The sequence below is a fragment of the Pelophylax lessonae genome, assembly GCF_965119305.1.
Source record: "Pelophylax lessonae genome assembly, chromosome: 3".
In the NCBI taxonomy this organism is placed as follows: Eukaryota; Metazoa; Chordata; class Amphibia; order Anura; family Ranidae; genus Pelophylax; species Pelophylax lessonae.
In genome coordinates this window covers 356,542,264-356,559,175 of record NC_138770.1, presented here as the reverse complement: position 1 = coordinate 356,559,175, position 16,912 = coordinate 356,542,264, and the positions used below count along the sequence as shown (strand labels likewise).

The 16,912-nt window shown below is 39.4% G+C and overlaps 1 protein-coding gene across 1 annotated transcript; it reads right to left on the bottom strand.

The window, feature by feature from the left end:
• Positions 1 to 3,604: 3,604 nt before the first annotated feature.
• On the bottom strand, positions 3,605 to 7,652 carry LOC309549229 (nuclear receptor subfamily 0 group B member 2-like; the record flags this gene model as incomplete). Its single annotated transcript, XM_082249342.1, has 2 exons — positions 3,605 to 4,048; positions 7,028 to 7,652. 2 exons carry the CDS (start codon positions 7,650 to 7,652, stop codon positions 3,804 to 3,806), a joined length of 870 nt encoding a protein of 289 aa, XP_082105468.1. The 3' UTR covers positions 3,605 to 3,803.
• Between the last annotated feature and the right edge of the window lie 9,260 nt (positions 7,653 to 16,912).

Here is a 16,912-nt window from a genome sequence, read left to right as displayed (position 1 = left end):
GGAATAAATACATTCTGTGTAAGTCTTCATACGGTTTCTTCTCTAAAATGCCAGTGCATTCTTTACTGGAAATGTAATTAAAGTGTCATACTTCTTTAAGTGTACACACCTACCTACTTCTGTGCTGTCCTTCAACAATGATGGGTCCAGTCACTTGCTAGAGGAAAGAGGAAGACATTTTTGGCAGCTGAGAAAAAAATCTCTTCTGCCAAAAATCTCTACCCCCTAGTGATTTTGTTTATTTTTGATTGTAATGTTTCATACTTTAGCAAAATAATACATTTTTCATACTTACCTGCTCTGTGCAATGGTTTTGCATAGAGCAGCCCTGATCCTCTTCTTCTCCTTTTACCTGACGGTGCACGTGGCACCTACTCTTCAGAAAGTGCCCACCAAAGAAAGCTTTTTTCCATCAGGGCACTCATGCGGGCTCACTGCGAGCCCCGCTGCTTGCGTCTATAAACATAGACAGCATGACTCAGCCCCCCCCATCTCCCTCGTCTAAGAATTTGATTGACAGCAGCGAGAATACCAATGGTTTTTCCTGCTATCAATTCTCTCAGTGGGGGGGAGAGCTGCTCTCGTGCACAATGGTAGGTCAAGATTGGGCTCACGTAAGTATAAGGGGGGGGGCTGGGGCAAGATCCTCTGGCACAGAAGATTTTTTTACCTTAACCACTTGCCTACTGTGCACTTAAACACCCTTCCCATCCAGGCCAATTTTCAGCTTTCAGTGCTGTCACACTTCGAATGACAATTGCGCGGTCATGCTACACTGTACCCATATGAAATTTTTATCATTTTTTTCACACAAATAGAGCTTTCTTTTGGTGGTATTTAATCATCTCTGGGTTTTTTATTTTTTACAAAAAAAACAGAATAAAGACAGAAAATTTTGAAAAAAAAAAAAGTTTTTCTTATTTTCTGCGAGTAAATTTTGAAAATAAATTTTTCTCCTTCACTGATGTGCGCTGATGAGGCGGCACTGATGGGCACTGATAGGCTGCACTGATGGGCACTGATGAGGTGGCACTTATGGGCACTGATGAGGTGGCACTTATGGGCACTGATGAGGAGGTACTAATATGCCGCACTGATAAGCACTGATAGGCAGCATTGATAGGCGGCACTGATGAGCACTGATAGGTGGCACTGCTGGGCACTGAGAGGTGGCACTGAGAGGTGGCACTGCTGGGCACTGAGAGGCGGCACTGATGGGCACTGATAGGCGGCACTGATGGGCACTGGCGGATGGCACTGATGGACACTGACGGGTGGCACTGCTGAGCACTGATGGGCGGCACTGATGAGCACTGATGGGCAGCACCATCAGTGCCCACACTCAGTGCCCATAGTGCTGCCAGTCAGTGCTCATCAGTGCCTAGATGAGCAGGCACTGATGGGCACTGACTGGCAGCACTATGGGCACTGATTGTGGGCATTGATGGGGGGCACTGATGGCGGGCACTGTGGGCACTGATAGGGGGGCAATTTGTGTATTTTTTTACCTTTAGTAATCAGGGCACTGGTGATCAGTGCCCTGATTACATTGCTGTGTGTCCCCGGCGGCTGACGGCTCCCCCTCCTTCCTCACACTGCAGTGTCTGTGTGAGGAAGGAGCGCCGGCGATGAGAGATGATCTCATATGTTTACATATGAGATCATCTCTCATTGGACGGCTTGATCACGTGGTGAATGGCCGCTGTGATTGGCCATTCACCACGATCTGTGATCGGCTGTGTCCAAGGGAGCGCGCGGGGAGAGTCTTTCTGGGAGGCCGTTTAAAAACGGCCTCCCGAAAATTCAAGTCCACGCTGCAGCCGTATATAGGCTGTAGCGCGGATGTGAGGTAGTTAAAGCATAGTTTGCATGAAGGTAAAAACCTTAAGGCTTTAGAACCACTTTAAATCCCACTTTAAAAGCAGAAAACAGGCGTAAGAATGAAAAGAAGAGAATACACTACATATTGTAAAGCGCTTGCAAACTGTTGGCATTATATAAATCCTGTATAGTTTTAATAATGATAATATGCAAATAATATTGGTAAAATATTTTTATTTATTTTGGTGTGAAATGTTCCTATTTAAAAAATAAATAAAGTTTTAGGTTAAGTGCAACATAAGACCCAAAAGCATTTTATAAAATTGCTGCTTTTCAGCCATCATGTAAACAGAAAATATAAGAGATCAGCAGAATATCCCAGACCGGATGAGTCATAACAAATTTACCAGAACGATACATAAAACCATTTTAAATAAAAATAGAAAAATAATACACAAAATGGAGAGATGAATACAGTAATACAGATAGATACAGTAAATTAAAAGCTGTAAACTTTGGTTTGCCTAGTGCAGTGCCTACTAACTCTATTTAAACTTTATAAAGTCAACATGCTTTTTAAGTGAATACTTATTCCTTTGTATGCAGGAAAACATTTCAAACAGAAAACTTTGATCTTGTATCAGGATAACTGGTAGAATATTATGTGTACTTTCTACGATTTTCTGACTTGGAGCAATGTTGATTATCTTTTGCGAATACTTATGTGCTCAAAGAAATAAGAGCAAAGTCCAGTGTTAGTTGCACGTCATTCTTTGAATTCCTGAAAGCTACACCGAATTTAGTGGGTCCCTGGAACAGTCACACACCCTTCAGCTTGGTAAAATGTTCGAGGACCCCAGCAGAGAAATTCTTCCCCTTAAACTATAGGGTTTACTCCCCATGACAGCTGTTAAACATGTTTAGACTTTACATCTGTCAGAGAAATAACCTTCCAAATCGCACCCTAATTAATGTATTTTGGGTACCTTTACCCCACATATCATTTTATTATTACATTTGTTTTTTAACCTTTGAACATAAGGGAAAAACACATACAAGCCAAACCTGCAAGCAATCATTACTGCCAGGTGCATTAAAATAATATTCGCATTGGAACAAATGCATATGAGCACCAGGTAATTAGTTCTATTGCATGCTGAATAGCAGCACATAATGTATAAACTGTGGACAGTTATTGATGCTGCTGCAGTACAAGCTTCTTTCGGTGAACAAACATTCATTAATATACAGTTGTGAAATTTGCCCACGAGGATGCTTAACAAACATCCAGCTTTCTTCTGTATGTCTCCTAAAAGTCACTACTTTTAGTAGGATATTTTTTGTTAATCATTTGGTGACCTCTCGGGATATAATGAGAAGAGCTGCCACTGCCAACCAGAATTCGGTGGTAAAAGCTCTTGCACTGCCATGCGTATCTGCCATGTGTCCACTATTGACCCAGCAGTCAGTAAAGTATCAGGACATCATTTATGCCTATACTTCTTCTAGGTTACTGACTAACAAGTTTGTGAAGGAAGAATAAGGATGATATTCTTTAAGCCCACTTTCAAAAACAGGTCAGCTGTCGTATTTCTATTCTGACAAGATCAAGACAATCACAATAATTCTATGCCTGCAAACAGGAAAAAAGCCTAACAGTATCACGAGGTATAAAAATTATTCTGGTTTGTATTTCTAGTAGCCAACACTGTATTAGAGATTTAAGTGCTAAAATTTATGTACATAAAAACTGGATTTAAAATAGTTTATGATTGCAGCACATATTGTGCTCCTTTATGGAGCTTTGCGTTATCTCTTAGTATGGGTTTTATCTGTTCTCTATCTTTCGGTATGCAAACTGGTGCAATATAAGAAAATATTTGACCAAAGCTGTAAGTCAGCTTACACCTGTGAGGGCTCTTTCAATTCAAGAGGTTTAATTATGTTCAAAGCATCAGGGAAATGTTCTGGATTCACTGTTTTTAGTGGTTAATGAACAAAGTTTCAAGCAACACCTTTTCCAGATTAATTATTCCAGAGACAGGTCTAAAGAAAAGTTCTGTGATCATTTTTGAGTCGATAGCCTTGACAATGTCCACAGCTTCTAGCATCCATGTGAAGCGAGTGTGACTCCTGCTCTGTGTCATTGATGTAAACTCCATTAGTGTTTGCTGTGCTTCCAGCTGCAGGGTCTGAACATACTGTGGGTACCGAATACCACTAATACCTAGGGACCAAGCAAAGTGAACAGAAGCAAATTAGAATTAAACATTTTTAGTCGATCCTAAAAAATTACATGAACACCATACAGGCTTATCAATGGGAATTATTTTAGTGAATAGGTACATGATGGACTTTAAATATTCATTTCTTCTAAGCAGGTTCTCATTTATTTCAGAAAGACACATTGAAATGAGGATAATTATTTAAGAATTTTGATAGAGGAGAGAATTTTTTTTTTGTAGTTCCTTTGTTTTCATTCTGATTTTGAATGCATCTGTTCTAATAGTTAAAGAGGTTGTAAACCTCAAAAAAAGAAAGACAATGGCATAATGAGCTAGTGTGCATCGCATACTAGCTCATTATGAAATACTTACCTTAGCCCCCACAGTGCCGCCCACTCACCGGTGACACGGCCGACATGTTCGACCGCCCTGCTTCCTGGTTCACATCCTCCGGCCATCTGATTGGCCAGAGGCGCGATGACATCACTCCCACACATGCGCATGGGAGCCGCCGTTCACGGCACAGGGCTCTGAAGGAACGGCACGGATGGCCGTTCCTTCAGAGCGCATGCGCCAATGACGTCATCGGCTGATTGAAATGTAAATATCTCCTAAACTATGCAAGTTTAGGCGATATTTACAGTACCTATAGTTAAGCTTTATTAAAGGCTTACCTATAGGTACAAGTTATTAGTGGGTTTACAACCCCTTTAATGTTACCTAGGCTCACTTATATGTTACCGCACATAACCAAAGATGGGAAAAGTGTCTTACACCTCCTCTAATCCTCTCTTTATATAATACATTGTTTTTTTTGTGCAAGGGGGAACATTGTATTTGTGTGCCAACCCCAAAATGTTTTGTACGCTTTCTCTTAAAAAAATTATTGAAAAGCAAAATAAGTTCTCAATGATGTGTTTCTGTATGCATGTCTTTCTTCATCTAACTATAACTACTGAACAAAGCCTAACTTCAGCCATTTTTTAAAATGTTGGCTAGAATAAGGAAGCAATTTAGTTTTTTTCAGGTTTTTATATTTGCCTTTGACCCAATTGCAGAGATTTTCCCTAACCTCACATCACTGTGTCAGCTGTACAAGGAATGGGGGTGCAGTTGCCTCAGAACAGGAAGGCATGGGCAGCAATAAAAACATTGTCAGAAGTTCTCAATCTTGCCTACTCTACTAAAACTATGATTTATTTTTATCCATGTCGCGGTTTGAGAGATTACTTATGATTTCCTGTACTTATCTCTCCTAATAGAGACACAGTTGGCTATAACAAGTGACATTAACCCTGCCCATCTCTATCTAAAACAAAAGTAAAAGAAACATTTTTTGGCTGGGCTGTAATGCTTGAATGAAACAATTTTTCATGAATAATTTTACTTGTTGCTCCCCTCTCCCTTTTACCTGCATATCCAGTAGCTGTAATAGACTATTATAGCAGTTGTGCAATAGATGTCAAGATCAGTACACTTGATAGGAATATTGTATCATAGACAAAATACAATTTATGACTGTGTCCTGGGTGAACTATGATAACGTAAAAGCTCCTGGCTGTACCAGTCTCTCCCACCTGAGGTTTGCCCCAGGGGAGTACAACTGCACATAGTGCAACCCACCAATCTTGTGTGTGGGTAATGTGATCACCCTCCCTACAACTACAAAACATACATAGTTTGTTTTATAGGCAGAAGTTCAAGTTTTGCTTAAACCTAAGTTAGGTTAGTATTAGTTAATATGTACTATAATATAATTTGCAGTATGTTATATAGTAAATATTGGGCCATTAACAGCGCTCAGGGTTGGAAAGAGTAAGAACATTTATAGCACTGTATTTGTAGAACTAATAATAATAAGTTAGACAATATATTTCCTTATTGATGTAAATAAACTGATACAACAGGATATGCACTCAGAAAAAGCTACCGATTTCATGTGATGGCACGTGATGATGTAATTAGGTAAATTTCTAGCCTTTCTTTTTAAGAGCTTTCGCGAAATCTGATGTTATAAAGTAGGGTAACCTAAAAATAGCTTATTGGGCTAACAGCACATTACACTGGAATTAGTAGAATATATCTCTATGAAACTAAATTTTTTTTCTTATTATACAGTATGTAAACAAAAAAATTACTTAATCTTTAAGGTATGCATTGTACCCAAAGAAACATTCAGATCACAGAAAAAACATTTAAATATCGGCAGATTGGCAGCTAGCAACAAAAATGATTTCCCACTGGAATTTTATAAAAATGATAGATAAATTCCAGTGTAAAGAAAAATAAAAATCTTGTTTTAAAAAGAAGAGCTACTTGCTAAATATATCCAAATACCAATTATCACTGATAAACTATGGTTACTTACAATGGGAAAGAAGCCCAGTACCTAAAAAGGAGAGATGCCATTCTCAATCAATTTCTGCCATCATATTTATTAAAAGATTACAAGAAAGGAAAAAAAAAAAAGGAAAATTTTCTTACTGAATCTTTGAAGCTCATATCCTTGTTTAGACCCCACAACTGTGTATGCTGAAGACCACACAGGTCTTGTCCATTTTGTCATATGGCATTTTTATAAAGTACCATAAAGCATTAAAAAAGTTTACCACTAATGATATGTGTGTACTTACAGCCTTGTACAAACCAGCTTTCCCAGCCACCTGTTCCCATTGAAGTTAACAGATTACTGCTTAATACCATGGCATATGAGGCTAGTTAGCACCTGCTCATATTTGATGTATTTAGTTAGTTAAAACAGCATTAAGTATTGTGTGATAGAATTGTAACTGAATGTCGGTCCTCAAAAATTGAAGTTTTTGAAGTTAAATTTCTGAGATTTTGTTGATATCTTACATACATTTTTTCATTGAAAAAAAAAAAGTTATTGCTCTTGTGAGCTTGCATTAGCTGTATGTTATAGAGCCAGTGTATATGCAGCCAGGGTTAGGTGACGGTTTTAAGATTAAGCAAAAACATACCTGGGTTAAACAGTACCATCCCTTTAAGATATGCATACTCTTTTGTGCAAATGTCCAAGCTCCACAGTTTATGTAGAAGTATCCTCATGCGTTGGACATCTGTGAAAGGAACTCCAACATCAGGCCTCACTGTGGTATCACCAGCATTGGAAGACTGATTAAGAAGGATCTTTTTCAAGAGGCTGGGGACAGAAAGTTCTTTCCATTCAAAATCCACTCTTTCTTGAGCCAGGCCTAAAACAAAAAGTGGAGCCCAGCACTTGTGTATAAGAAGGATTTGATCTTCCTGTGGCAGCTGGTAGAAGGATGGAACATTTTTGATGAATGCCACTGTCTTTAATAAAACTTCAGATGCTTTTTTGCAGATAACTTCAGAGTTCTTTAGCACTACCTTCTTGTTGCCCTCACAAGGACACCCTCCGGTAGAAATACAATTGTATTGATGATACCCTTGCTGACTTTTAGCTTCTGGTGTGACTTCTGAATTAAGCATTCGGAAAAGAATGCTGTTGACTGGATCCCTATTACATTGACAGGCAGTAGGCCTTTCAGACTTACAAGCCATTGCCATGCTGTACGTGTCTGTAAATGGAGCACTCAGGTTACTGTAAACTGTGTCATACATGAGGCAAACCGTCTTCCTGCTAGATTAGTAGGTGATGCGATTTTATAGACGTTCAGCAGTAATGTGACCTTGTGGTGTGTCATAACTGCCTTGAACTTTATTCTTACTAGTGTGTTTTCATTCACAATCCAGGAAGGCGTGATTTCAGTTGCACAGTATTAGAGAATGACAGTTATCTGTATGAGGGAACTGATCACAGATAGGCATGGAACAATTAGAAATGGTGTGTTCTCTGTCATTAAGATATGGTGGAAAGCTGTGCCATGATCTCAAGGACACCTATTGAGCTGCCAACGCTAACAGGTTTCTTACCGATCTGAGGGTGACATTATAACATAACCTTAAAAGTGCAACTTGCAGGACACAGAGTTCACTAATAATCTCCTTAGACATGTTTTAATTTAGCTTTTTATTTATTAAAGGTTCATCACATATAGAAGAGTACTTAAATTTCAAATATTTATAAGTGTAAATTGGGTAGTAGAGGATAATTTATACTCATCATATGATTATTATTATGAAGTTCTACCACTGTGCATAGCATGCTGGGGTGTGTTGGTCACCAACCTGTATTGCTTAATTGCAGTGGAAAAAGGGAGGTCACCAACCTCGCTATAAGTGTGGCAGGAATGCCATGATCACAGGACTGCCTGGGCAGAATTACAAATCTTTTGACAGGTAAAACAGTTTATATGTAATTATTTATAAAGACTTTGTACATCCCATGCTACTTCAATAAGTGTTACCTCTCTTTTTTGATAAAAATTAAAGGATAGGTTCACCTTTAACAACATGGCACGTTGCACCTATATATAGGGTGTAACATGTTGCTCTGCACCAGCCCCACTCAACCTCCGCTGGCACAGTTATGTCATTCATTCACACAGATTTGTAAACAAATTAGACTACAAGTCCCATCTTCCACTGTGACAAATGGGCTTGTAGCTCCCAAGGGACTACAAATGTGCTGATCAGCACCCTCTTAGTCCATTGACACATCCGGCAGCCCTGTCTCTAACAGCCCATATGGAAGTACAGGCAGAAATCTGTAGGAAATGTTTGCTGGAGCCTGATATTGCACCTGCGGTCCACTGATTGCAGGTGTAATGCTTTGGGGGTTCCTGTGTTAAAAATAATATATGCACATTTTTTTTTTCCAAATTTGAACATAGCCTAAAGCTGAACTCTAGCTTGGACCAATGTAAGTATGCTTCCGATGACGCCCAGTGTGAGGGGCAAAACGCATAAAGCGAGGTATAGCGCCTGACGTCACATCCGCCCGGGGAAACGCACGCCGCACTCTGCTATCCACCAGACTCATACACGAGTTAGAGGGACAGTGGTTACTATAATTGTAAGTGGATATTTTATATTGTGGAAATAAAACTTACATACTTACACTATGGAGAGTCTATCCATTTTATCTATGTTGTTGGAGCCTGGCTTATAAGGATACAGATCCCAATAGAATATTCGTGACTGACTTCTTGGGGGACTCTAATATCTACCTCTTTGCAGTTATCCATCCATTCTCTGGTGAGTGGGGGCACATAGGGGAGGAGGGAGTGATCACGGTTGAGCACTATTTTGTATTTGAAGCACAGAAAAACGGCACTTTATGGACATTATATGGACATTCTTTTTTGCACATGATATTGATTGATTGGATATATTTTGGATATATTTATGGTATAATTATGTGGCACTGAGCACTTTAAGAACATTTATGTATATATATTTTTTTACATTTGGCTTGTATATATAGGAGCAGAGCTGACACTTATTTGTATTTCATCATTTAAAGATATAGACCTTTTTTGCAAACAGCAGCCCACATCTATTGCAGTTATATTCACATAGGTATTATATTTACTGCCTTTAGCACATTAATTTATCATTTTTTGGTAACGTTTTTTTAATCACCTACTCCATAGCGCAGGAATTTTTGCTTATTTACACGCATGTCTCATACCTCAGCACCCACTGTAGACGCTGCATACTGCTGTAGTAGTCAGCACTATTGATCTCAGAGATCTTCCAAGTCCTGTACATAGTAACCACTATGCACAGTGTTCAGCACTGCCAGCATTCGCAGAATGTCCTATAATTATTTCAGTGACTAAAAGGCATTGTCTGATTGGAGACCCCCTGTGGTTACTATGTAGAAGGGAAGCCCTCTTCTGGCTCTGCTGCAACATACAGAGCACCTTGTATTTTCTTTTTTTAAAGGTAAAGCAAGCCATTGAAAGTCTGAGCCAGCTGTTCCCACCCCTACACAGCCTGGAGCTCCAGTGAGTGCTGGAGGGGCAGAGCAGAGAGCCAGGGACTGACAGTCACCGGCTCTCTGCTCACTGAAGACTGAAAACTGTACGATCAGTGGTCTTTGATCATTCAGTTCTCAGTCTTAAAGGTAGCGGGGGGACAGATGCAGCATCGAACCAATGCTGCATCAACCTAGGTGAGTATGTGTGTTTTTTTTTTTCTTTTAAATCTTGAACTTCTCTTTTAACATTTCCTCACCTTTAATTAAATGCCTTAAAGGGGAAGATACAAGATCACCCTAGCCCCCCTTCCCCACCTTCCTTAGCTATAACAATATCAATACTTACAAATATTTATTGGATAAAGTCTCTAAATTGGGACACCCTAACATCACTACAATTGCCTAATCATCCCAAACTCACCCGCAATTGATATCAATGATCTACTCCCCTCTTAGCTCGTACATACTGTAGTTCCATAGCAAGTCAGTTTGAAAAAAGACACATGTCTACTGAGTTTACCAGACAAAATAATAAATATGGTATCTACAGAACCCTAAAACCAGAGTTCATCCAGACGAAGGCAAAAATCCTTACAAAGCAGGGTTCAACTGGTTCCAACAGGTAAAAAAAAATACTCCCAGATCCCTAAGACAATCAGATACATTCAGGATCAACAATTTTTAGTGTTATTGTTTACACCTTTTACCTACCACTCAAAATGTGATACATGAGCATCTTTAGAATATTTTTGGAGCAGAGGCGGGGGGGGGGGGGCATTCACAAAAATGGTGCCACTCCAAAAACGCTCTATAAAACCATACAAAAATTAATTAAAAATTTAGGCTAAAATTGCAATGCAGTAGCATTGCCTAATTGTGAACGAGGCCTTAGTGATTTGGTATATTCAAGTATTTGAGAGAGGACTTTAGGAGCTTATAAACACAGGCTTCAAACTTATAAGCAAATGTCAAATGCTTATGCTTTCCAGTGCTTTTTTAATTGAGTTGCTCTAACTTTCAATTGCAATTACATTGACTGAAGCTCCTAAAAAGATGAGCTAAACACTTGCCATGCCTTACAGCTGTGTCCTGCAAAGTGCAGTGCATTGACACTATGAATATCAGCTGCATTGTCCCATAACTAATAGGGGCCATGTGTGAGTTGGACAATAGCTGCTTCCATTGAGCCTTTTCACAGAGGTGTCTTCCTTGATGCCAATGTCTTTTAATATAATTTTAAAACACCCTGAGCAAACATGATCTTTTCCCCTTGGCCTAGAAGTATTTATTCCAATCTGCCAATGCCTTATAACTGTATAACTTAGACCAATAAAATAATTTTATTGACACATTTATTTTTTATTTTGCTGCTATGGAGAAAAATAATGTTTATTTTATTAATCATAGAAATACTTAGCTTACTTTGAAACCTTGTTGCAAAAGGTATTTTACTCAACAAAATATGTAAGTGAGAAAGTAATAGAATCTAGGCACTGGAGGATAATTGCAACAAAATGAAGAGCCTAACAAAGAATTGTGTGGATAGCTGCAACTTAACCTGTTTGTTTCACTGACAGCTTTAAGTCAGGAAAAGAAAAGTGAGAGAGCTGGTGAAATGATTCAGCAAAGACTATGGGGTCATCACTTATCTTCTAGAATGCCTTGGACTTTCCTAAATTCTAGGCACACTAATATAGAAATTGCAACTTTGGGAGATGGGAGAGGGCAGGATTAAATGCCTTCAACTAGGAAGTTAATATGTGCATACAGCATAAAACCAAAAGAATGCTGTACAAGAATTTTATACTCACCTTCCCTGCAAATGCTCATTTTGTGACTATGGGTATGGTTAGTATACCCATGGAAATTCTAGAACAGCTCCATAGCCTGACTGAGCTACTGTTCATTGCAATAAAACACTGCCAAGCACTGCTGGTCAAGTTTCACTGGGGAAATAGAGGTAGTTTAACAACTGTTTATATTTAGGAACCTGGCAACAAACACAGATGATTGAGGGTGGTCAGTGCTTGAATATGCAACCAACTTTTGGTCTATGGTCTTTAGTGGTGGGATTGGGGAAGGCAGTATTCTAGTGGAGGTATACAGGAGCATGATATCCTGAGTATCTAATATGGTTACTATATGTATTCTCCATAATACCTGGCTTTCCATGATGATTGAAAGTCAGAAGATACTTGTTACTGTTATCTGTTTCCCATTGTCACACTACTTAATTATCTTCAGGCCATAAACAGCCAAATGACTGTGCATGATTAAAAGGTATTACATTTCCTTTTAACTCAAGGTCTTGTGGTTTATTACCCTTAAGGTTAACGCTAACCTTGTCATTTACTTATACATTTTCTTAGTAACATATGAAAGAAAGGCTAAGCATTATTTTTATAGCTGAGTAGGTTAGCAGGTTCAGTGCATGCACGCATTGCATTCATTTCTCTGATTAATATAGTGAACTGAAATAAATATCTGCATCAGTCATGACTAAACTGGATACATGAGCACAATGCACACAATTTTCACAATGCACAAAAGTAAGCTGTCACGGTCAGGGGTCAGACTTGGAGGCCAGTACCTATAGCAGTGTAAAGGCTCACACAGAAACCAGCAGGATAAGTACACAACCAGGTCCCCAAAGGAGGGTGATGCAGGCTCACCCAAGGCTTGGGAGTCTAAGCGCTAGCCAGTCTTCACCAGAGCTCCTGATGGTGAAGACTGGTTTTGCTGCATGCTAGTACCAGGTTGCTGTCCTCAGGATCACCCCACAAGGAGAAGAGCAAGCCAGGGTGCGGTAGCAGACAGGGATCAAACAAAAGCATAGCATAGTCTGAAAGTGCACCAAAACTGCAGGACATAATAGAAATGTATGGGAAGCCCAGCTAACCCACACCAAAATCATGGATTAGCTGCGCTCTGCCCAAAACGCAGCAGGAAAGTGTGATTCCTCCCTGAGACAGAAATAATGGTAGGTATACAGTATGTATCTGTGGCGGTCTGCATTAAAGGGAACCTGATGCTTTTCCCTGCGTGGGTATGGTATAAACAATTTACCAGATTCGTTATACAGTACTATATATTACTTAACGGGGACATGCTTAACTGACATTAGCAGCAGTAAACCATGCAAAAGAGACAAGAAAACCCAGAGACAGTCCAAACAAATTTGCCCTTCACTTTTACTTAGCAAGGAAGCAACTTTTTCAGTGCAGGGGGGCTTTGTACAGCAAATCCATAGCATAAAACAAACAAGTCATCTACTTCTATGAGCCTCTAACTTGACTCAGGTCAGCTCCTGACTAACTAGGTTCCCTCAGGGCTGGATAAACAACTGAGAAAAATAAGCACATGCTTAGGGAGCCAAGGAAAGGGGACGCCACATGATATTTCCTCAAGCTATTATGCCATAAAATAATATTGCATTTTAAAACAAAGTGCGCTTACCCTTTTATCCATTTGCTCTGAGCTAAAAAAAAAATCCAACCCTGCCCCTTCACACATATATACCTACTGAGATATTACTGCCACAGCAACCATTGTTTCATTACATCCAGCACCACAAATTCTCCCTCTTCTGACTGCACAGGTGTGTTACAGTCCTGAAGACTTCCATGGATCTCGTCTACCTTCGTCTACTGGTTGGGATTTCAAATTTTTGTTAACATCAAAAAATGAAGTGGAAGAAATTATGCAGTAAAATTTTTTATTTTTAATTATCATTTATCAAAGAAGTAATTTCCTTCATTTCCAAACAACATGATGTACTCAGTTGCTTGATTTTTAAAATGTGCCAAATCCATTAAAAATAAACATTTTTATTTAATATCGCTGTAGGATCTTGCCGGGGGTTTACCTTATTGAAAGACTAATAAAGGTTTATACATTTTCAAACTTTATTTCACTTTGAGCAATTATTGAAATATGTCAGTTAATCAATGGATGCCTATGCGGGCAGCATTACTGGACTGTGCTTTGGGCATCAGTTGCTCTTAATCTGGCCCTGGGTGACCCCACATAGGTTCCCCAAAACAAACAGGCAGCATTTATACACTTTTAGTGGTATGTTAGCACTTAGCAGCAGGCTCCCATAACAGAGAGAGAGCTTTAGGTGGGATAAAGCCTCTCTTCTTGGGTCCACATTTTACCTGGTAGCCAGACCTCATAAAGGTGGACCAAAGAAGGGAGGCTTTATCCCACCTAAAGCTCTGCAAAACCTCTGGACTCTTGGACTCAGAACAAACCAATTACAATTTCTAAGAAAACAAAAAGCTTATTTTCTCTACATCCTCTATAAAAATTGGAGCCCCTCACCACTATGTCATAAATCATATATAACACATAAGCACCATCCACATTCCTGCCAACTAGTGCCTCTTTCAGGAGAGCATCAGTAACCTGAAGCTGCCACTCCTTCTGTGTAGGAGGCCCAGGAGACAGCCATCTCGAATCAATTGTATGGCGCGCTAGAAATACTAGTCTATTAACAGGTACTATGATGCCAGGTGGATATACTGTATCTCTTCATCTAGATAACCCAAAAGGCATATATTAGGGTCTATGTGTGTTTGGTAAATACGATAATGGTATTAACCAGACTCTGCCAGTACCTGAACAATTTAGGGCATTTCTACAACACGTGGAGTAGATCTGCAGGAGATCGGCGGCATTTCAGGCAGTCAGGGGTGTCTGGTCGGCCCCAACTGAACAACTTAAAGTGATTGTAAAGGCAGAAGGTTTTTTTTATCTTAATGCATTCTATGCATTAGGATAATAAGCCTTCTGTGGGCAGCAGCCCCCCCTAATACTTACCTGAGCCCATCTCTATCCAGCAGTTTTGCAGGGGAGACTCAACTGCCCGGGACTTTCCTCCTCATTGCTTGAGACAGCAGCAGAGCACCATTGGCTCCTGCTGCTGTCAGTCAAAATCAGTGAGCTAAGGAGGAGAGAGAGGGGGCAGGACCTAGCTGGGGCTCTGTGTCTGAATGGACACATGGAACTGCAGCTCAGTTCGGGTGCCCTCATAGCAAGCTGCTATGATCTAACTTGGTATGCTTGCACTGAACCTGTAATGCGTGCAGCGTTTGCAAATATTGGAAGAATCTGAAGGAAGACAGTTGGAAGGAAGTCTGTAGATCCTCGAAGGTTCTCAAAACATTTTGAGTGTATATCTGCCACTGGATCCCAGATTGCACACCTCCCGTGGGGCAACCCAACGACCATGATCTGGTACGAGCACACAAAAAATGAATCTGCACCATCAGGAACTCTGGTGAACACCAGTTAGTGCTTAGACCCAACGCCTTGGGTGAGCCCACGTTATCCACAAGGGTGACCTTATCCTGTTGGTCTACATGTCTGATCCCTGACACACTAACACTTGAATGCAGTCTTCTTTAACTTGGCTATGTAACTTTGTAACTATGTAACTATGTAGCTAACCTGGTTTGTAAACAAGCGTGTTTACAGAACAAATTCGCTGGACAATTGAGTTTCTGTTACCTATACACACCTGAAATTGAGGAAGATCTTTTATTACCTTAAACCAAATTACCATATTGACCAACAAATCTTATTTGACCAGATGGATGAAAAAAGAAATCCCAGTCTAGAGAGAAGTCCACTACACTGTGTTACTTATGGACCAAATAATTACCAGTCTGGTTATCCAGTGACTCATCATTGTCTCAGCTTTGATAAAGACAAACACAGGACGAGACCCCACTCACAGAATTGAAATGTTTGTAACAATCTCACTAGCCCAAAGTTTTTATATAATATAATTCAGTTCATAGACTCTACTTTGCAAGTAAGAAAGTTTAAGCCCTGTTGACACTGTGTAATACATAGATCTATCTACCGTATGTCTGCTTACAAGTCAATGGATTATAAACTGTTTTAGTGGACAAAATAACTATAATCATCATGGACCTATCTATGAATATATGACTGATTGGTTAGATGCAAAAATATTTTATCCTTTCAAAATCTCCCATTTTTAGAAAAGGTTTTCTCAGTGAATACTGTTGTTAAAACATACAGTATGTGTGTTATAGGGCCGCCATAATCAATTAGTGCTTTAAATTGTTTGTTACCCCAGCATTTCATATTCCTGATATATGCCTGCTGTACCATGCACTTATATAAAAAAGTATCCTGTTCTTTTTGTATTACTTCCTTTATGTGAAATCCTGGTTACTGTCAGTCCCTCTTCTTTCCTATTAAAAGCTGACCAAACTAAGCAGCAGAACACATTGTGGTCAGTTCTCTAGCTATGCTCTCTTCCAATGATCAGACTTGTCCTGACACGCCCCCCCCCCCTGCATAGCCTCTCACTGGGAAGCTCAGTGTGCTGTTGCTTCTCCTCCCCCAGCTCGTATGCAGCTCAGAACAAAGCGAACATTGAGAATATGATCACTTATAAAAATGGTAAAAGAAGTATTTATAATGTTGGTTTTTTTTATACCTATACACAAATGTTTTACCTTTCATTTCAGTTTTAAACTGAATGGGTTGTTTTACAAGGTAATTCGTTTACAATCACTTTAAGTATACAAATTATTATTTTTATCTTCTTTGCTCTGTATGTGTATAACTAATATTTTAATCATTATATATGAACTTCTACCTCCTTATAGTTAAAATTTCCCAATGAATTATTGCTACCACAAATTAGAAAGATTCCAGACTCTCAATTACATTTTATGTCTGTAGATAAAATCACATAATTGAATTTGTTATAGTAGAAGATTATTTTATCCTATAACAGAGGTTTGATCATTTAACAAATCCACAAATAGCAATAGGGTTACACCTTCTTGACCCTCCCCTGGCGTGTTTTCTAACTATATTGTCTTTACAATATAAAAAAAGACAAGTTAGGTAAACAAACACTGGACACTTGAGGACAAACGGACACATCAACTGAGACATCCCATCATCTGCCACTTCACTTAAAGCCAGGCACCCAGCTCCACCCTCTAGTAGG